Below are 22,259 nucleotides of genomic sequence, written 5' to 3'. Positions count from 1 at the left end.
TGGACTTCATCTTCCTAACTAATGAAATTGTTAGGCATAGTGTGGAAATCAAAAATAACAAAAAAAGCATTTTTGCTAATCTTTGCTTACAAAATAATATTCAAACAAGTGATCAAATAAACATAAATCGACTAATTGCAAATTAATTACAACCCATGAATTCTAAAACAGATCATTCCAATTTTAACTTAATGAAAAAAAATATAGGGTAAATTAATAAATTAAAATGATTTTTTTATAAACAGAAATAAATTTTTTTAAAAACATCATCATATATGAATTAAATATTACACCCTATGAAGGAAAAAATCATAGTCAAATTGATACAATGTATGAGTCAAGAGTATATAATTCAAAAATGCTCAGATTTACAACAAATTATTAAAATTTTGATATTTTCTTCCATTGTTCAGGAAATCAGAGGGTTCCGATAAACATTGTGTATAGATTTCTATAAACTCTATTTGGAAAAAGTCTTGGTAGATGTTCGTTTGTTGTCGTTACCTTTATTTAGGAGCCAGAAAGTAAACATTACTCAATAAAAAATATCTTGACTTTTGTGAGAAGAAATGTTGGTGAATTTTGTGAGAAGGAATGTTGGTAACTTTATTCAGAGCTTAATTAAATAATCAGGAAAATGCAATGATCACCTTCTTAAATACGAAAAAGAGTAATACTTTCTCTATATTCATTTAGGAATGGTTTTGAGAATACTGGATGTGTAATTGTCCGTAAGGGCTGTATAACACAAATTCGCCCTTATAAATTGAGGTGATACCACTACTAGTGAGTTAGAGATAGATAATTTATTTATTATATATATTAAGGACACTGAAAGACTCAATAAAATATGAAGTAAAGTTGAATTTAGGAGGAATAGATTAAGGGTTTCTAATGAAGTAGAGGTCGATAAAGGATGATAATTCTCTTTTTCTTATTGGGTATTTAATTTTATTATTCTTTCTCTATATCGAATTCATCACTACTCAGTTCTCATATGAGTTTGCGACGATTTCATAAAATATCTGGAGCAATTAATGTATTTTTTAAACGACAATCTATGAGTTTAAAAGTCAATATTACGAGATTATATGTTAAAATGTATCTCCAAAATGAATTATCCTTGTGCTCCAGGATAATCAAGTGAAAAGATATGAATTCATCGGAACAATGCATGGATGCAGATTCATATATTTGAATGTTAAGTCGGGAAGAGGCATCTAAATTATTAAATTCATTAATTCAAATTTTAACATTCACAATTTATTTCCAATAAAACTGGAACTTTACAAATAAAAACAAAGGTATAGGATATCAGAAATAACATGTCCAGGAATAAGAGGACGGTTAACCACCCTAATCTAGAACTCCTGACACTCTAATTCTATAAATCCGTTCTCTGTTATAAACTTTTACAAACATAGAGGATGTCACATAAAAAATATCACTCATTCGTAACAGAGGTTTCTCTTGTTTATTCTTAAACAAATTTAGGTTTAAATTGTCTAATTTTTCTACGGTTATTACTCGACTAGTTTAAATATTTTTTATTGTTTTTGGTTGACTTTTCTTCTCAAAAAAATTGACATTTTAACAATAACCTGTTGAGACAGATGAAGTTCTTGCAAAAATTTCTTCCACAGAGTAGTTTGTACGACCAACCTTATTCCCCAAAAGAGCAGTCCATTTCCCATAGATACAAAGCTGCGCTTTCTGAGAAAAGCAATGTCAGTAACCTTCGACCAGTCACCTGATATGGCTGCTTCAATGGCTAAAGAGAGAATTATCCTTTTCCATGTGGCATTAAAAAGCTTATCTTCCTTTACACTTGATGCATCGATAACCATACATATTAACATATCCGTGGAATCATTCTCCAGAATAGGGTAACTTAGAGGACCACGTGAGAGAGAATCGGCATGAGAGTTATTTGAGCCTCTAATATGCTTGATGGTGTAATTAAACATTGACAATTTATTTACTCCATATACAATATCTGTGGCCTCTTTTACGATTTGAGAGTAATTCGTTCCACTTGAGGCAGCTTTCTTGATACAAATGCAACAGACTCTCGCCTTCTTTATCAACTTGCGATAGAATGTTACCCAAGCCCAACAGTGATGCATCCCTAGCCAATATCAAGAGAAGATTTGGATCATAAAACATTACACATGGAGAATGAGAATTATTTTTTATTGTTTTAAAGCAAACCTCTTCCTTTTTAGACCATGAAAATTTCACTGAAGCTTTCGTTAGCTCATAAAGAGAGCAACAGTAGAAGATAGATTTTTAATAAATTGACCATAATATTAGACAAGTCCTAGGAAGGACTTAACTTCATGAGCTGACTTTGGAGTAGGAAAGTCAACGACAAGACGTATTAAATAATGATAGAATGATCTACCTTTAGAAGAGACCTTGTATCCTAAGTAGTTACGTTCACACAGAAGAAGAATAAACTTGCTCTGCTTCAAGTGAGCACCTACTCTGAGAAGATGCCTAAATAAACGCCTTAGAAGTGACTTGTGTTCTTGCTCTGTCTCAGTGTAAAGAAGCAGGTCATCCATTTAAACCTTCACTCCCGGTATGCCTTCAATAAGTTCCTCTTGAGTGCATTGAACTATGACCGGAGCAGAAGAAGTGAATTATATCGCAGTAATCCTAGGGGTGTATTGATAGTCAATAATTTTTTAGACTCATCGTCCAACTTATAACATCTTTGAAAATTAAGTTTCGAGAAAATTTTTGCTCCAGCAAGACCAGAAAATAACTCATCTGGATGTGGTAAGGGATACAATTGCTTATTTTTTACCATAGAGATAGTTTGAGTGTAATCCACACAAATTCTGACTTTACCATCTGGCTTTAATACGGTGACAATAGGTCATTCTGAGTTAACAACTTTTTCTAAGTGCCAGAGGTACTGGTCGTGATCTGATGAACTTAGGTCTAACATCATCTTTGATATGGGCTATAACTTTAGCGTGAGAAACAGTTTGCCCTTCAGAGTCCTCAAAAAGAGTAAGAAACTCAGCCATTAAAGAATTTGTCTACGTTTCTCGTAAAGTTGTGGACTTGCAATGAAAACGAGAACTACCATTATTTATGGATACTAACTCGAGGTTGATGCAAGATTTAAAACCTAGAATTGGTTGTCCAGCGTCTGTTACTAAAAATTGTAACCTGTCTTTAGAAGATCCATTATACTTAATATGAAGGGTTACTGATCCTTTCGTAGGGACTACTCCACCTCCAAAAACTTTAATAGATCCAGTATTCCTACGATTCACAGACTTGCGTACCAAAAAACTTGGAAGAACGTTCACATTGGCACTTAGATCAAATAAGAACTTGATCCTCCTTCCACCGACACTGAGTTTAGCTAACACCCGTTCATCCCTCGTGCTTGTTATTACTGTAGAGACATAACCCTGAATTGCATTACTAACGTAGGATTTAAAAAACTGAGCAAAGTGATTCATACGATTACATTTTGTACATCTTTTATACATATGTTTTTTAGAAATACAACAACATTACCAGAAAATATGAATTTCCCTTTTTAAGAGTAGACTTTTGTTCATTAAAAGGTTTAATCTTTCTACTAACTTTTGACTTTGGCCTCGAAATACCTATAGATCCCATGTATTCTGCTGAGAAAATAGTTTTACTTTTCCCCATTTCTCTCCAGTGATCATCAGCGGACTACATGCCTCTACCTGTCTTAACCACATTATCTAATTTGAAAAACACAACTTGTCTTAATTTACTAGAGTAAGTGTTTCTTTCAATTGTGCCAATAATTGTTTCGTCCTCATAGGACCCTTTACAACCCCCACAATGAATTATTCCAAACCGAACCCGTGCCCTAAATCAAGCTCATCAAAAGGCACACTCTGCATTAGATTAAGATCTGACAAGCGAAATCTCTCAAGATGTAACAAGTCAGATGATGAGAAATCCTGAGTCATTGCTCTACACATTTTCTTTTGAAGTAGGATTTAGGGTTTTCCTCCATTATTGAACATCAGAGCCGGTGCAGTGGAGTAGCAGTGCTGCCTTCTTGTCTGGATCCATTCAACCGAACAAAAAAACATAATTTTCGAACTTGTCGGACCAAGTCGCCCAACGATGACCTCTACGCGCACCAGACAGCTCAAACAGAGATGGTTGGCTCACACCAAGATTACCTGTTACAGTCGAATCCATAGGCAGAACTTCATCTTGAGTTTCAAAATCGTAGGTCTTTTTATCTACTTCACAGTTTTTCAGGTGATCTTTCACTAACGAGATCAGTTCTGTTTTCTTTAATCTACTCAATTCTTCTGCCGATTCTACAAGCTGCATACGAGTGCATTCCGTTCTTAATTCACAAAGTGTTAACCGTGGGAGTAACTTTACCATCCTCGCTGCAAAAGTGTGGTGGTGTTTAATAAACTCGTCACTAGGCCAGGGAAGATACGAACGTCAGGAAGAAATAATGAGGCTTGATTGAGATTTAACAAAAGAGATAATATATTCTATATAAAGACATAATAAACACGATGACTGGCAACATCCTCGTGGAGATTCACACACTGAAAGTATGTAAAATAAGATAAAAGTAAGATAAGGTACACATAATCAAATAAATAAAAGAGTAGATTTACAATTATATTTATTTCATTATGCATTTTTAAAATTATTTACAACAAAGATGGGGGAAAATGTTTACTTCATCTTGGTGAAATAAACACCATGACGACATTTAAGTAGTAAATAATAAAAAAAATAGGAAAGAGTAATAACCGTTTTTACGCTACTATTCGCCAAACTTTTTTGTCTACAGAGAACCCTTTTTTATTTTGAAATATCTTTGTGTCTCTATTTTATCGTTCTAACTTCAGTCCATTGCTAATGTGGAAACTTAAATAACACATCAGTAATGCTAAAAAAATATATAAACTCAAAATAATATAGCTGTTTATTTTTTATTTTAGAATATTCATAGAAGTAGTTAAAGAAAATGTATTTAATTTTTTAAATAATTAAGTTATCTAATAAAATGTAATTAAATAAATCAAGTTTCAGTCTCCGCAGGAATTTGAATTTTTAATCAAGGAAATAATTACTAATTATATTAACATTAATTATTGTACTAGTTCTTATTTTAATTATTATAAAAACTGTTATATTCTATGTTTTCAAATTAAAAAAATGGGTTTAAACTTGTCAACAAGTATAAATACTAAATTTCTTTTTCCTTATATAAATATTTTACAGAAATGTGTGAAAATTTTTCTTACCTACGTACGATTTTCCAATTACCATATCTATACATTCTCTCTTGACTCTTCTATATCTCATCCTCAGTACAAGTGCTCTTACATAGGGGCTGAAAACTATCACAACACGGTAAATCAGAATGAGGAAAGAAAGTGCCCCAAGGAATAAAAGCCAAAACCAAACAAATATGTAAATTTTTTCATTTACAATATTCAGTGGCAAAATGCATAAAGCATCATGTTTTTCAATGTTACCAGAAGTACCTGCAAATAAGGAAATAATGTATAATCCAAAATATTACAACATTAGTAGATGCTTGAACAAAACTAATTAAATAATAACTATTTAGGGTAATTTATAATTTTTTTTTTGTGACAAATTAGTTTTGTAGGAGAAACTATAATGAAGTTGTATTTGTATTGGTTTTTATCCTACTTTTAATTAATTTAACGGAGATTAAAGGAACTGTGATAATTTTGTTGATTCTCTAATGTTTTATAAGCTCATGGCGGTATATCTTTCAGGATTTTTGTTTTCTACTTCAATGAAAGATGATTCTAATGGTTCATTTTTATGAAAGATGAGCTTCTTAAAGTGATTGTGTTGAGACACTGCCGGTAAGAATATTGTGACACATAATTTAGTGACATGAGATCTTCAGATGGAAATTAATCTTCTTTAAATGATCTTCAAGCATCAAATAAGGACTTACGTTCAAATAAAATTAAAAATATAATTACTACAGACCTTATGTGATTATTAAATAAATAATTTCCCGGCAGGTCTATGGTTATTGACGTTGAAATAGCTATTTTTGACAAGCTTAAGTTAGATTATAGTAATTATTAAAAGAGTTCGTGTTTGCCAGGTTACAAAAATATAACAGTTATTGATCTGAAGAAGGAATTAGATATAGGAGTTAGGTTTCCAGATGTTACAGATGAATTTATTAACTGGAAGTCTGATGGTCACCTCAAAGATTGGAAAGGCTTAAGGCTCCAACAAAAGATTTGTATGAAAAACAAAATATGTATGCAAAAAGCATAATAATTTATCCAAAATCATAAGACATTAATGTTGAGATAAAGAAGTAAAGAGCCATTGTGGAGCCTTTCAAAGAGTGATGTTTTTAAGATGGGAAGCATAAGGGCTTCATGAATGGAAATTTTGTTGTTAAGGCTACTTTAATAAACGATATTCCTAGATGTATATCGATAAAAGGTTTTAAAACTAGAATAACCTACTTAGGACAGGAAAGTATGGTTCGTAATCAATTGCAACATGATATTTTGCAAAATAATGTTCTAATAAATATTTCAAATTGCCAGATTAAGTAAAACGAATAAAGAATAAGAAAAAGTTGATGATGGAAAAAAGTCTTCAACTCTTGTTTCCAATAATCCTCCTTCCCCTTACAGGGAAGAACATTAGGAGCTGCGGATAAATATGCTCTAAAATAATACTTTAAAAGCGATAATGAATAAATATCAGACATTGCAATATGAGAGCAATTTTGGATTTGAAGCCTTACATAATTTGTGTACAAGATATTTGATCATGAGTCTCGACTACCTACAACAACTCGTGCGTTTTTGACTACCTCCTAATTATAAATGATATTACATCGGTCCAAGTAGCATGGATGAGTTATGACTTTTGTATTGAAGTCTAAAGGAGTCTCGATATATGTCAATGGATATTCCTACAAAAGCGGCTGCACAAATTAAAACTATCTACGAAGTCATGGGGATCCATAGAGAATTGTATGCCACCAACACGTATAGACCTAACATTAAGTCATTTTCTTTCTTTCAAGCAATTATTATTAATAATAGAAAAGATTCACTTCCTCTTATCTTAGTCGGTGACCTAAACATAGATTTTGAGAATAAATAGTATTACTTACCCAAACACTATCATTTCGAAATTACTGTACGAAATAGAGTTAGTCAAGGAGTACAAAAGCAAAGGGGAGCGAGAGCGAATATCGATCATACAAACTCAGGCCTCCATTCTTAAAAAAAGAAGATTGAGAATAAATGAAGAAGTGTAGTAATTTACTAAAGATAAACTATGAATACAATGGTAACACTAGCAATTTGAAGAATGTTTTTGAGCAAATAAAGCATAATGCTTATGACGTTTGATAACATAACCTACAATCAGTTGTGATAAGTGAGGAAGGAAAAAAGGATATAAATAAGGGCGTTTGCTAGAATACCTCGATGTTGATTCCCAATTTTATTCTGAGTCCATCAAGGGCATAAAATTATATCTCCTCAACAAATCCTCAGGGTGACACTTCGTCTTTTATGAGTACACACAAACGTTCAAACCGGTTTTGAATAAAAATTAATTTATATAGGAAAGGATGTTGATTACTAAGGAATGAAATAACAATTACAACTGCTAAGGAAAATAAAATTTGTTTTTTATACCACCAATTAAAAATTAACGGTCTATGTAAAAAACACACCAGATTTACATGTATGTATATATATATCTATCATTTTTTATAAAATACTTTTAAATTAAAACAATTTCATATATATTCACATCAATTTAAGATTGGTTGGCCAAAGTAAATTAATATGACAGTATACAGTAAATCATCAGGCAATTTTCATTTGAATAGATATTTGTAAAACAGCTTGTAGCCGACAAAGAATTCAAACTCTGTTTGTACTAAATTTATATAACCACATATTGATATTAAATGATTAAATCACGTGTCTTCCAGAAAAGTGCACTAATTTCAATGTTTAAACTAATAGATATATTATAATTGGAAGTATTATGACATGTATCTCTACGAAGAAATATCTTTTTTCCGAGTAACGACTCTTAAGTAAGTTCCTATCGGCCAAGCAGAAGAATGAAATATGTTGATTCATGAACAAATGTTTTTTGGTCCTCTTATGTACAATCCCAAAGCTAATTCGTAGAAATCGGTGGAATATGATTCTTCTTTGATCTTCCAGAGTGGATCTATCTCCCAATTTTGTTCCACATAATGATAACCCTGCACTTCTTAATACACCAAATCAAAAATTATAATAAATATATATACTAAACAGCCTGAGTTAATAGAAATGAAAAGCAAAATGGAAAAGCACTGTTCTCCTTTTTGATTTTCTGAAGTTAGTTGATGTTATTAAAACGTCAAGTCCAGAGGGCGATTTAGTTTCATGGAGGAGGAATCTCCGTTTTTCTAAGGTAGATCATGCTTTAATATATTTTTTAACTTGATGAGACCTTGCTACAGATTCGAACCTTCTTAAGGTAACATAAACGTGGAATTAGAATTTTTAGCTGCACTATCCTGGAAGTTTTTTAAAGTTCCAAAATGGATAGGAGAATTGTAAAAATATAAAACATAAATTAAGAATGCATTCGATTCATTTTCCTTTTGCAATAAACTTGAATAAATATTCGCACAAACTATTTCCCGTCTTTTATTCCTTTTAAAGATAAGAGGGAGAAACGGTTCCAAGAAAATGTAAAAAGATAATACAGCTCTTTGTTTTTACGAAATATTATCAAATGTACTTTTAACTTCGAGAAGATATAAAAATTTGCAATCTATATATAATTTTTCAACCCAAAAAAATTTAAAAAAAATCATTATCGGACAAAAAAGAACTCATAGATTTAAATCGATACTAATTATATTTCATGATCATGTACAAAAAGTTTTTAGTGGCTTAGAAACTAATTTCGAAGGGCAAGAAAAGCAAAAGATTGTTCTGTGTTTTCTAATAAAAACATTTCAAATTATATGAACAGAAAAAGAGAGCCTCCTTCATTCCTTACAAGGAAAGAATAGCCCTAATTTCGAAAAAAAGAATGAAACAAAACTCAGCCATTGGATACCGTCAACTATTTTGAACGAGTTTTTTAAACGAGAACATCCTATAATATTAGCTATTTCCTAAGGAGAAGGGTTTTCTTGAAAAAAAAAAAAAAAAATCACCGTTGCAGATGTTTGTTGAAATGTTTAAGCATCTATGGATTCGTTGACCTACATCGGAAATATGATTCACTCATTGTTATTAATTTTAACAAGGCGTTAGACACAATTTCTCATTTATTATCAACAGAGCTGTGAAAAAATACCCTTTTTCGACATTTTTTCAGCCTTAAACGTACTTTTCTTTCTATTGGAATATCAACCATCCCCATTAATTGAATAAAGAGTAAACCGGTTGAGTTGGAAAGAGATTTTGGCCGGACTACCCAGTATCTCCTCTCTTTTTAATTTCGGCTATGGAATTAATAACTGAAAATGTATTACATAAGTAAGAAGGTTATGGTATATTCTTCAGTGATATATGTCATTTAGTGGATTTGTATACAGATGACGGATGCCAACAATTTCCAAGAAGAAAATATAGTTTTAAAATATAATTGAATTAATAATTATTTTGGATTTTTTGTTGAAGATATAATTTTGCTGAATATAGACCTTTTATTTTTTTATCTGAAAATATTGCATAAGAAAATGTACACGGAAAGAAAGTTGAGCACAAAAATGGCTTTTTTAGACTTCGATGCCTTGTAACCACTATGACGCTGGAATGGAACTATTATTCGCAATGTAGATGGATTCCAATGCAAGGCACTTATGAATAACCTTAGACTAATCAGATAAGGCGTCCAATAAAATTCTACAAAAAACTCAAGTTTTTACTATATAGTTAGATATAGAACTCGGAGTAAATTATCAAATATATTATCAGCCTAAACAATTAAAAAAAGAAAAAGAAATTGAAACTTAAATCAATGAAGCATATAAATGAATACATAAGATAAATCCTCTTATGGTTATGGCCGATTTAGGTTCAGCGAATCTACCGGTTCTTACATTTTAACAATTTTGGTATTGGCCCAGATTTATCAGTCTCAGTTCTTTTGTATACAGACTCTGTTTGGTAACAAGCAGGGCCGTACGTCAGTATTGCACTTTGTCCGCTTCAGCGGGGCAAAAAAAAAAAACCTTACTCAACCGTCCACCAATCATACAGGTATGTAAATATAGATGAATTAAGTCATAATTAATTATTAAAATCTATTATATATATGTAACTTATGACCAACTCATAATAGTACTGAGTCATTATAATAAAATTACATATTTGTAGCACGTCCACCCAAAAGGAAGCTAGATAATTTTTCTCAAAATTGAACATGGAATACATTTTTCAACAAATTATAGTTCATTTAAATGAAAAAATGATTCTGTTTAATCCTTTGGAGGCACCACAAATTGTACTTAAAGCAACCAAAATTCACCAGCACATTTATAGAATTAGTAAATTAATAAATTATATCTCTAAGACAATATTGGGGCCAAATTAAGTCAGATACATAAAACGGAGGTTTTAAACTACAGTTAACACTCTCGGGTATCTCAATTCATCGCAGAAATTTGAATTCAAATCCTGTAATTTACCGTAATATCTCTTTCAAATATTGCCTGTCATTTTTAAATATAAATGATTGAACCTTTGAATATAAAACGCGTTTTCCGCTTCCCGTGATACATTTCTGATAATTAGTAAATTACTGCAACTATTTTAAGAGTACTTTACAGCCAAAAATAAAAAACACAGACGCACACAACATTTTTCTTATGGATTTAAAGTACTTCACATTGAGTGAATATTTGAGTTAGATATTACGTTTAACGTTACTGGGTGCAAATGTGAAGTACTTTACAGCAAAAAAAAAAATAAGACGCACACAACATTTTTCGTATGGAGTACTCTTGAAATATTTAAGAGCGTGAGAATTTGTTTCATTGAATACAAGATAAATTAAATTATTACTGCTTAAAAGGGACATAAATAATAGTTATGTAATTTTTAGAGTGGATTGTTGCAGTAATTTATTAATTATCAGAAATTTATCATGGCAAGCGGAAAACGCATTTTAACAGAGAGTTGGTGATTTGTTCTATCTGTCTGAAGAAAATACAGAAGGGCAACTTTAATGATCACAAAGATAAACTCCATAAGAATGACCCCAGCTGCAAGTATCAAGTGAAAATTGATCATAAGAAGCAGAAAACATTGAACTTTACTGTTAAGAAAACTTCCTCTGCTACATCCTCATCCTCAGTCACTGCCTCCTCCTGTCCCGATGACCCTGCTCCAGTTGAGGCCTTACTGCCTGAACCAAGATCTGAAAAGTCCGTTTCTGCTGAAGAGAAAGTTACTGCAGACACAGAAAATAATGGCGACTCATCAAATTACCCCAGCGGATGGATTTCTCATGGAATAAGCTTCCTAATCCCGATATCGGACCAATCTTCTCTCTGGAGCAGCTCTCTGTAGTCAACAACAACAATATTCCCTCTGCAGAGGACTCTGAGACTAGCGACAATGTCCAGGGAGGTGAGAAGAGCAAGACTGAGGAGATGGAGTTTGTGGACGGAGGCCCAGAGTACCCTGTCGTCTTCACGAGCCAGCTGGGTGACCCGATACTTACCGGGCGGGAGCCAAAGCAGAAGGACATCCAGGCCAGAACCAGAGTGGAGACTGAGCGGGAAACTGTGCTTAAAGTCGAGAACGATCATCCTCTACAGCCCAAGTTACAAACATACAGTCCTCAGATAGATGACAAATACTCCAAGGACTTTCAATATGATTGGTTCCGTAAGTTCCCGTGGCTAGAATATGACGAGGTTGAAAAGTCAGCCAAGTGTTTCATCTGTTCCAAATTTTCCATTTCCAACCTTGGGAAATTTGAGTTCAAAACATGGAAAAACAGTTCCTCGTTGAAAGTTCATTCTAACAACAAAAAACACAAACTGTCGATGGAAAAGTGGATCAATTTCCTCACATCAAAGAGAAAGAATACCTCAGTTCTTGGCCATGTTCAGTCTCAACATGCTGAGGAAGTCGTGAAGTGGCGAGCTTATTTGAGGTATCTTTTCCAAACTGTTGGGTTCCTCGCAAAGCAAGGATTGGCTTTTAGGGGCGATTCCGAAACAAAAGAAAAGTTGACGGAATCTAATGAAAACAATCGAGGAAACTTCTTGGAGCTTTTGTCCCTGCGTTCACACGACAATCATATTCTCAAAGATAAACTGGAGGCCGAAGTCAAAAAATTTGGTTCAGCTGGGGCAGGTTTTGCCAAATGGACTTCACCTGACATCCAAAATGAGCTGATAGAGATTATAGCATCCAAAGTGATGGAAAATATAATTGAAGATGTCAAGACTTGTGCCGGTGATGATGACTACTGGTTCTCTGTGATTGTTGATGTTCAGTCTGTCACTGGGATATCTGACGAGTGAAGGCATCAAGAAAGAGAGCTTCCTCAAGTTTGTAAAAGTTACCTAGACTGACGACAAATATTTGTTTGAGAAGCTTCACGAGGCTGTCAAGGATCTCGGCCTTAACCCCGCTCGCACTGTCTTCCTGGCTGCGGACGGTGCCTTCAACATATCTGGCATCAAGAAGTGTCTTGCCGCCAGGTGGAAGGAAGCAGCCCCACTGTGTGTCTACATCCACTGCTACGCCCATGTCCTCAATCTTGTAGTCAAGGATCTTCTCTCAGATATAACCCTGTTGAGAAATACAATGGGGACAGTACAAATTTTATACAACTTCATTGAAGGGTCACCAAAGAGGTCAGTAATCTACAAGTCGGTGAAGATAACAAGTAAAGATGAGGAGCATGCCAAGGTGATGACCCTGAAGAACCAGTCTGCTTATTGCTGGAGTCTCCGCTACGATGCTGTACACGCTGTATCTCTAGGGATGGTCAGAATCATGAATACCCTCATAATAATGAGAAAAGATAAAGATACATTGTCGAGTTCAACAGCAACTTCTCTGCTCAACAGCATCTTTAGTCACGAATTTGTTTTCGGCATTGAACTGTTGAAAACACTCCTCAGACACACATCTAGCTTGTCAGATGAACTTCAAGGCAGAAAGGTTGACCTAACAAAGGCCCGGAAACAAGATCTTAAGAATGAGAAAATCTTTCAATCAATGTGGGGAAACTTGCTGAGTTGAAGTCGTCTGAGATGAAATCAGTATATGACCAGGAGGACTCAATTGATTTGGAATTCAAGGAGGCGAAGATTCTAAGGAGAATAAAGTGGAAAGGAACAACTGAATCCTACTTCCGTAAAACACATTTCGATGTTGCAATCAATTAGATTGTATTAAACCTTGAGAGCAGATTTGCCACCGACGATACAACCATCACAATGGATCTCATTGCAATCCTCAATGACAGTGAAGTGGAGACCTGTGTCATTGAGCGTGTCGCCAACCACTACAGACTTGAACTCGAGCAGTTCCAGTCAGACCATGCAATCTTCCAGCAATTCAAGGTTAATATTATAATGTTTCATTTTGCATTAAATGTTTAAAATTTATATTTCTCTAGGCAGATATTGACACAAAAGACATGGTTTCGTCACAAATTGCTGCGGACTTAATAAGGTTGGGAGTGTTCCGCCTGATGCCGGAGCTATACAAGGTGATTGTTATCCTGGCCTCAATGCCCATCAGCAGCTGTGAGGCGGAGCGGTCATTCTCCTGTCTCAGAAGGCTCAAGAACCACATGAGGACCACCATGGACCAGGAGAGGCTCTCCTCCCTCACCCTCTTGAACATGGACAGGGTGATGGTGGACAAGGTGCTCCATGAAGACATGGACAGTTTGATTGACACCTTTGCGTCAAGGAAAGAGAGGAAAAACTTTTTCTTCTAATCATGATAAAGAACACATGCATTTTTTTCTTCATTTTTTTCAAACACATCACCACGTATACATGCGAGTTAAGAACATCAAGACTTGTGAGCATAATTTATTTTCTGTCGATTTAACCGTTTTATAGTATATTATAATCTAGTTCATTATCTTCATCCGTTAATATTTAAAAAATATTTAAGGAGGTTTAAATTGTTTGACTTAATTGTATAGTTCAAAAATTTTCTCTCATTCTTGCACCGTGCATTTTATACTCCGTTATACTCCTTCCTTTATGAATAGGTCGTCATTGACTTTCCGTCTAGAGTTTTTCCTTTTCATTTTATTTTTCCCAATGTTTGGCTGAAGAAAATAATGGTCAGACAGTCCATTGGACGATATTCTTGCAAGATTTAATCTATGCTGTAGCATTTGCCCTGTTTAAATATCCCACGTTCGCCACTGAAAATCAACCGTTCACCCTTGTAAAGTGGACCGAAAAATCTTCCTGACATACGGCACTGGTAACAAGCACTTAAGACATATGAAAATTCGGACCCAGAAAATGATATAAGATACAAACAGGACCGCATCTACCTAATATGCACAGTGTGTTGTGCCCCAAGTTCCATCAGGGGTCCCAAACTAAGGTTGCTTAAGACAATGGTTTTCAAAGTGGAAGCTGTGAGGTGAGGCCTTGGGGGGGGGAGGAGGTTTTTTTTAATTTTATGAATATATATTTATATTTGATTCTGAATGCATTTGAAAAATTGTGCAGAAATCATATGACAATAATAGGCTTGTAGTACATAAGAGAAAAGTAGCAATTGGTATGGTTGACTTATTTTGTTAACTACCGGATGATTTCGGGTCTTTTTTGTTTCTTTTTGGAGGAAAGCTTGCGTGATGCAATAAACGTAACGACGTGTTCATTAACATAAGATTATGTAGATGAAATACTAAACGATTATTAATATCCCAAAAAATTTATCAAACGAAAATAAGGACAAGAACCCCGACCAATAAGTAATCTATTGCGGTCTCTGTTCGACTTTGTCGGTTCAAGTTCCAGCGGTTCAAGAACCGAAACCATTTGAACCTTTAGAACTGCTAGGATGATATTGAATATTAAATATATATTAAATTGAAAAGTCTAGCAATAGTGACATCATAGGCTATGAGTGCTGGCGTGTTTTGTGAAAATATGCCTGTCTTGCCCAACAGTCGGTACAATACATTGGATTGAAAATTCTAGCAAGCCCGATTACATGATGGTCTAATCTTGTATTTATATTAACCTTGCCTCTATACTCTATAGAAAAATTAAATATGTTAAAATCTGCCCTAAGTGGCAGGGCATTTATAAACTCAATTTTGTAAAAGTATATGTTATATGCATGGTCTTTTCGTAAAAAAAGAATAACAAACATAATAATCATAAATACACAAAAAATGTATTATTTTTACCCACTGGTAGGAAATATTTATTTAAGTCTCAATAAGTAACAGTAATAATAATAGATTGAAAAGTTTTATATAGGTTAAATAGATTTATGTTTAATTGATATCAAATATTTTTTTTACAAATATCATCCTCCTTTTTTTTATGATAATAACAAGCCAATAGTGACTGATTATAATTCAAATATGATATGACCAATTAATAGTTGAAAAAAACTTAATAATAATAACTCATTTGTCTAGCTTCCGTCTGTGTACCTTTTCATAGGGGGAACTCCACTTGAATTTGTTAATTGAACCATTAGAACCCCAGCATCTCCCAGTTTAGTTCATATTATTTTGAACTCTCAAAGATTTTCGTGATTTCTTACATTTAGGAATGTCGATAACCTTCTTACATTTAATAATTCCATCTTGCACTATCAAAAACCTCCGGATTTTCTTCAATATCTTCTATTCGGACGCGATCGGTTGTTTTAAATCACTTTTCCATGACGTCACCTATATCTGACCATCCCCGATTTCTATTAATTTTGCCTAATACATTAGTTTTCACCTCTATCTCAGGTAAGTATCTAGTGTTCAGATTGTAATAATGTCCTCCTTCTACTTTACTTGTAAAGAACTCAATGTTCTTTGGAATACATGATACTATATCCCAAGGTACTCACATAGGATGGATTGGTCTCTCAATTTGGTAACACATTTTCTTTATATTCACACTTTTCTACTAGTTTGGGTGCAACTACTAATGGCTTATCCTAATCTACTGCTTTATCACCGGGTTTACTTATAATTTTCATTCTATTCATTTTTTTTCCACCACATCTCTATAGGTAATTTGTATGTTTCTCAGAGTATGAATTGCGTATGACTGGTAATCCTCTTTAAGAATTATCATTATTGGTTTCTCTTCCATACTTTTACATTCTTCTCCATATCAAAAACATCGCAAAATTCTTCCATTAATTTATTTTTTTAATTTATATTTTTCTTTCTTCACAAATTGCACCACAGCTACACTCATTTGTTTCGTGAAATCCTTTAATATGATTTGCAATTCTCAACATATTCGTCTAGACAAAAATATTTCGACATGTGATTAAATTTTCTTCACACTTCATTGAATTTAAGTATAAATTTATTCATAATTTTGCAATAATTTATATTTGTGTCTCATAAACGCATGATATCTTTTATTTTTCGTTATTTTCACCATTGTCCTGAACATTATTTATCATGATTTCAATTTCATGATACATACGTCATACCCAATCATAAGTAATAATAATTAATATAATAATAATACCACCCTTCGTAAAAATTCAAAATTATAATAATAATTACTTTATTTGAGTTTGTACGAAGCGCAGTATAATTATGACATTAATTATTATTACTTATTACGTGGTATGAAGACATTATCATGCTATTGAAATTGGAAACAATATTAAAATTATGCTTTCTGTTTGTTAGTATACCACCATAAAAAATGATATTTTTAAACTTAAAATTTGAATATTTTGAATGACATAAGCTTTGATATATCTTATCGCTATGCATAATTAATTTTACTGATTAAGATCTAAGTAAGAGTGTCGTTTTTCATCATTTTTCACCCTAAAAATAGAAATATGTGAAGAAGAGTAAGCTGAGGAAACTTGCACCAATTTTAGCATTTTTTTTGTACTTTTAGTATTTGGCAGAAGTAGTTTGGAGTTTTATACAAGATGACCTTGACACGTGCGAGATTTTTTTTGTAGTTGGTAATAAGAATATTGTTTTTTTTAAAGATGTTATTATTATATTATATTCTGTAAATCAATCAAGAGAGAACATCTAAGTATAAAGCAATCACTTATACTCATTAATGACGGCACATAACACTAAAGATTTGTTAGGAAGTTATAAAGGTTGTTGGTCTCAGAGTATAATTAATGATCTCCATCGGAGTATTTCTTGTCTGTCTTTGAAAGATAGAGAGTGGGATTTTGTTTATTTCTTTGGTATCATAGCTGCTCACAACTAATCTTATAAAAGGTCACGACAGTTACGCTGTTCAACTTCAAAACATTCTTCAAATTGTCAAGGTTACCATTCAAGTTTTCTCAATTATTGTTTTTTTCATACCGCCATTTCATATCTTATTCAACTCTAGTTATGGATCCTAATGGTAAAAGTTCAAAAGTTTTGTAATGGTATAACAAAATTTATATTGAATCACAAAAATCCCTTCCGCCTTTTTTATAAATGTAGTTGAGTGACGTCTAGCGTATTGATGTACAAATGAAGGAGATTTGCGTTATTTGTGACGTCATTGTCAAACATAGATAACGGAAAGCTTTAATTTGATTTAGAGAGAAGCTACAAAAAATGGCTTTTTAAAGCAAACTTGTTACTGAGATGGAGAGGATGGTTAGTGTATGTAAAAAAAATGAAATTGATATTTACCAAACTTGTGAAATGTACACTTTGTCATCCGAGGAAACACATATATCATCGGATCAATCCTGTCTTCTTGATCTCGATCAGCAAATGACATCACCTAAATAAATATGTTTGGTTAATATTACAAATACCAAATTTATATATATATACTTTTTAATCAAAATAAAAGAAGTTTTATTCGGTCTAGATAGCTCATTCAGTTGCACAATTTTTTAATATACAAAAAGGTAATATAGTTTTAGTCAAATAATACTAAAAATTATTTAAATGGTTATGTAATCAATTTTTACCACTTTGTGTGTAAGTACTCGCTGATTGTGTCTTAAGATGTGTCAAAGAATTGAACAATAACAAAATATAGTAAACAAATCTAACAAATTAAATTTTAAGGGATCAAAAAATATTTAAATAAAACTTTGTAGAATTCTTAGAGATTTTTGGAAGTTTATCTAATTAATTTGGCAAATGCTAATATATTCCTTAAAACAAAAATTAGATAGCTGAATTTATTATGACTAATATTATTACACATATATATATAATATTATATACATGAAAAATTATATTATAATAGAAAGAAAAGATGATCAAGTAATATTAATAGTAATGTAAATTTTCTTTCTTATGGTATAAAAAAACATTTCTGCACTAAACGATACTGCTCCTATAAGCCTTAAGAAAAGAGATTTTGGATCAAAATGAGATTTATGTTTCGTATTAATACAAGACTCCCTGACAGTATGTTAAAAATTTCAAATGATACCATTTGGTCCTTTTTAAATCTCAACATTTTGAGTTTTAAACTTCAACAAGATATAATTCATTAGCTAACATTAGAATTTCAACAAAATGAATACTTAAAAAGACGTGTGTCTGAACTCTCTTAATCATTCATGTAGCCGCCCTTAACGCCAATGATGGCTTCCAGGGGGAAGTGGAAGTCCTGGTTTCCGAGGTGGATTTAGTCCGCTATCATGACGTCCCAGAGCTAAATGACAGTAGCTTGAAGGGCCTCGGTGTTTGTATGATGGACCATGTAGGTCTTCTCCTCGACATGCAACCAAAAGTTGTAGTCAAGGGGGCTAAAATTAGGGGTGTAGGTGGCCAAAAGTGTCAAAAAAGAGTTCAAAAGACTCATTCTTTTGAGATTGGGGCATGTATTTTATGATGTGCCAAAAAATTATGAATGTTGGCATATCGGAATATAATACACCCCGATAAAAATTCATCTTAGGACTTCTTTATCAGTGGTCTTTGAGACAAGAAGGTGGCTCAACAAACTCTCATCCACTTTGTAGACAAACCGAATCTAACTGCAAACAAAATAATAAAAATATTAACTACTATTTATAACAGAATTTAGACATACTAAGCTGGAATACAAAAAGAAGATGGTAGTAGCGAATCGAGATCTGGCTCAAAGTATACCCGGGCCAGGAACTAGAACCAACTGTCATAATGGTAAGAGGATCAGGTAACAACTAGATAATGGTTATAGGGCAGCCTCATAGAGACGAAAATCCGTACTTTGATGTTCTATCAACGCCATAGTCAATATTGCCCATACTATTGAAACACTTAGGTGACCTTACATTTTATTACGTAAGTCTTTCAGGGAAATTAGAAAGGAAATTTCCCTAGGAAGATAAATAAAGATGTGTCCCTGCAGAAAGAATTTAAAAAACACTACACCTATTGATTTAGAAGCGTTTGGAACCGTCTATGACATCATAATCAGTACACAATGTAACAACATTTGTAATCCACCGGCTAAAAACCACATTTATATTGTTATTGAAGACAAAGATCATGAAAATGTCCATTAAAATCTTCAACGGCAGTAGGCTCGGCCTTTAAATCTTATTTTAAAAATAATGTAATTTCGATTTAGAACCTTACTTTGGCGTGAAATCACTGTAAAGATATAAGTTTAAGGAAATAAAAATTAACAAAAAAATTCCAGTACCAGAAAGATAAATTATTTATTAAGTTCTCTATAATGCATATCCATTTTTTCATTGGTATTTATAATAGATTAAGTCATCCAATCAACTTATTTATCTATAATTTTGGAACCTTTCACGTAACCTTACACTTCTCAAGATAAATAGTTTTTGGATTTACTCAGTTTTAAACCCATGAAAGTGAGAATGCTCTGGAGATACAGTTAGGACAAGATGAAGATCACCAATGTAGTGAATTATCCTAAACTTAATAATATAATAATTAAGAAAGCTTAATATGAGGATGAAACTAAAAAAATACGATTCAAATGGGGGAAGAAGAATCTTCTACCAGATGATACCTGTAAAATATTTAATAAGACATTAACAGCTGAATTTAGGACATTATAGTTATTTGATAAATTATATATTTCTATAATAATCTATATACAAAAGAAGATTAAGGTACAGATATGCATACCAAAACTTGCTAGAAGCAATTCATAAACATCCATTATCAGCACATCCTTCAATAACGAAAGCAAAAATTAACGATAATCAATATTTAAATTGGCCCCGTACGGGCAATTAAATATAGACAGCCATTGGTAGATGTGAAGTGTTTTTTAAAGCAAAATTGAAAAGCAGGAAAAGATGAGTCAAACGTTAAGTGGAATTGGCCATAAGCGTTGTTTACTTATATTGGTTTGTAAACCAGGTGCCAAAGAGTGTCGCTGTATTGCAGAAAAATAATAAAACTATAAGAACGCTTATCGCCTATAGCAAAAGCTTTATAAACTTAATTGTAGCTTGACAACCACCCCTTTAACACTTTAACATTCATATATCAATAATCTCCCCCCAATATGTTAGAAAAATAAATTAGAAAGAGAAACATCCCTTTTATGATGGGAACACAAAGGATTAATATCCATTATCTATAGTACCAACTCCGCCTTGAGAAGAAATACATTGCATCCAGTGTCATGATCAGATATGCTAAGCATCGTATTATAAAAGAGGGTCTTAATATGATAGACTACTGTTACTATTAGTTACCTATTAACTTTGAATAACTGCACCTAATCATTGATGAATATTTTTCAATTTCGTTTAGATAAGGGATATACACCATTATTTTAATATTAGGTATATTTTTATAATAAAAAAACCATCAGTATAGTGAAGAATTCAATAATATATTAAGAATAAGTGAATATTAGGTAATAGACATGAAATGCTCATCTGAAAAAAATAAAGATACAATAAGATCTTAATTTATGTTGATATTGAGTTCAATGTAATTATCTTGCTAACAGAACAAAGATGATGCATTGAATCTGTTGCCTCGTTATTTTTTGTATTCTCCCCAGAAAGATATATATATATATTAGTAACTATTTGAATAATACTCAAGAAATCAAATTTTCTAAAGCGTCTCCACTTTCATATTGCTTGCAATAGTTTGTAATACAGACCAATACTATTTCTACAACTTATAATACGAAGGATTTTGAAATTTCTAATCGCCTGACAACAATCACAATAACAAAATAACATTTGCATCTCCAAATTAAAACCGGATTAATCAATAAGATAAAAAAATAAAATAACGGACAACTCATAAATAAGAATATAAATTTTGAAGAATATCGTTGATACTTTATTATTTTTTGAATCAATATTAAAACAATCGTAATATTATTTTGCTACATTTTAACTATTGTTTCCGGTAAAACAACTTATAATTATCTAGTATAGAAAACATTTAATAATTTATTTATTCGTGTTGAGATCCTAGATCTTTGCAAGAGTAATATTCCAATATGGTGAAAGTCAATTTGACTGTTTAGAGAAGGATTCCCTACTCAATAAATTTGTGAATTTCAATGACATTAAGATATTTCAACATAAGTCTACAGAAGTTAAGAAGTTTATTATATATTTGTTAAAACAAATAATCACTTAACAGCTCCGAATTACTATTTATATGTAATAGCAGAGTAGAATATATTTTGCAGACCAAAATATCGAGAAAAGAGAAGCACATTATCTTCAAGAGTATAGAATCATCTTCTTCCACTTGTTTTCCAATGACATAAGTGACTCATTAGTAAGGGTGATAATTTTGGTAAGAATAGAAAAGCGTGTGAGGAGAAGAGAAGAAATACTTATGGCATCATTGATTAAATAATATACATCTTCTATCAATCATGAACGTTATCATTCCCGCCTTTATTATTCAATATTAATATAATAATATTAGATGGGTATAGTCGATAGAGAACTGAATAAAATGCAAAAAATAACGTCGCCTTCTGTCTGGATTTCTGAAAATGGAGGCCTAGGAATTTGGAAAATACTTGCCGGATGAGAAAAAGATGGTTTGTCGGATTTGCCTTTAGTCCCCTGTGTAGAATTAAACGCCAC

General features: G+C 32.4%; 1 protein-coding gene across 9 annotated transcripts in view; it reads right to left on the bottom strand.

Annotated features, from left to right (window-relative positions):
* The window catches only part of LOC121126775 (innexin shaking-B), a 53,095-nt gene that overhangs the window by 6,512 nt on the left and 24,324 nt on the right, over nt 1-22,259 (bottom strand). For 6 of the 9 annotated variants that reach the window (XM_071892110.1, XM_040722109.2, XM_071892109.1 and 3 more), the window contains 2 exons: nt 17,890-17,983; nt 5,286-5,528 (listed from right to left, as the gene is read on the bottom strand). In XM_071892110.1, coding sequence (XP_071748211.1) covers nt 5,286-5,528; nt 17,890-17,983 — 337 coding nt within the window. The remainder of the gene's footprint in view (nt 1-5,285; nt 5,529-17,889; nt 17,984-22,259) is intronic. The other 3 variants (XM_071892114.1, XM_071892113.1, XM_040722110.2) reach the window with 1 other exon arrangement.

This window comes from Lepeophtheirus salmonis, chromosome 12 (assembly GCF_016086655.4).
Source record: "Lepeophtheirus salmonis chromosome 12, UVic_Lsal_1.4, whole genome shotgun sequence".
Taxonomy (NCBI): Eukaryota; Metazoa; Arthropoda; class Copepoda; order Siphonostomatoida; family Caligidae; genus Lepeophtheirus; species Lepeophtheirus salmonis.
This window is presented reverse-complemented; position numbering and strand designations above follow the sequence as displayed.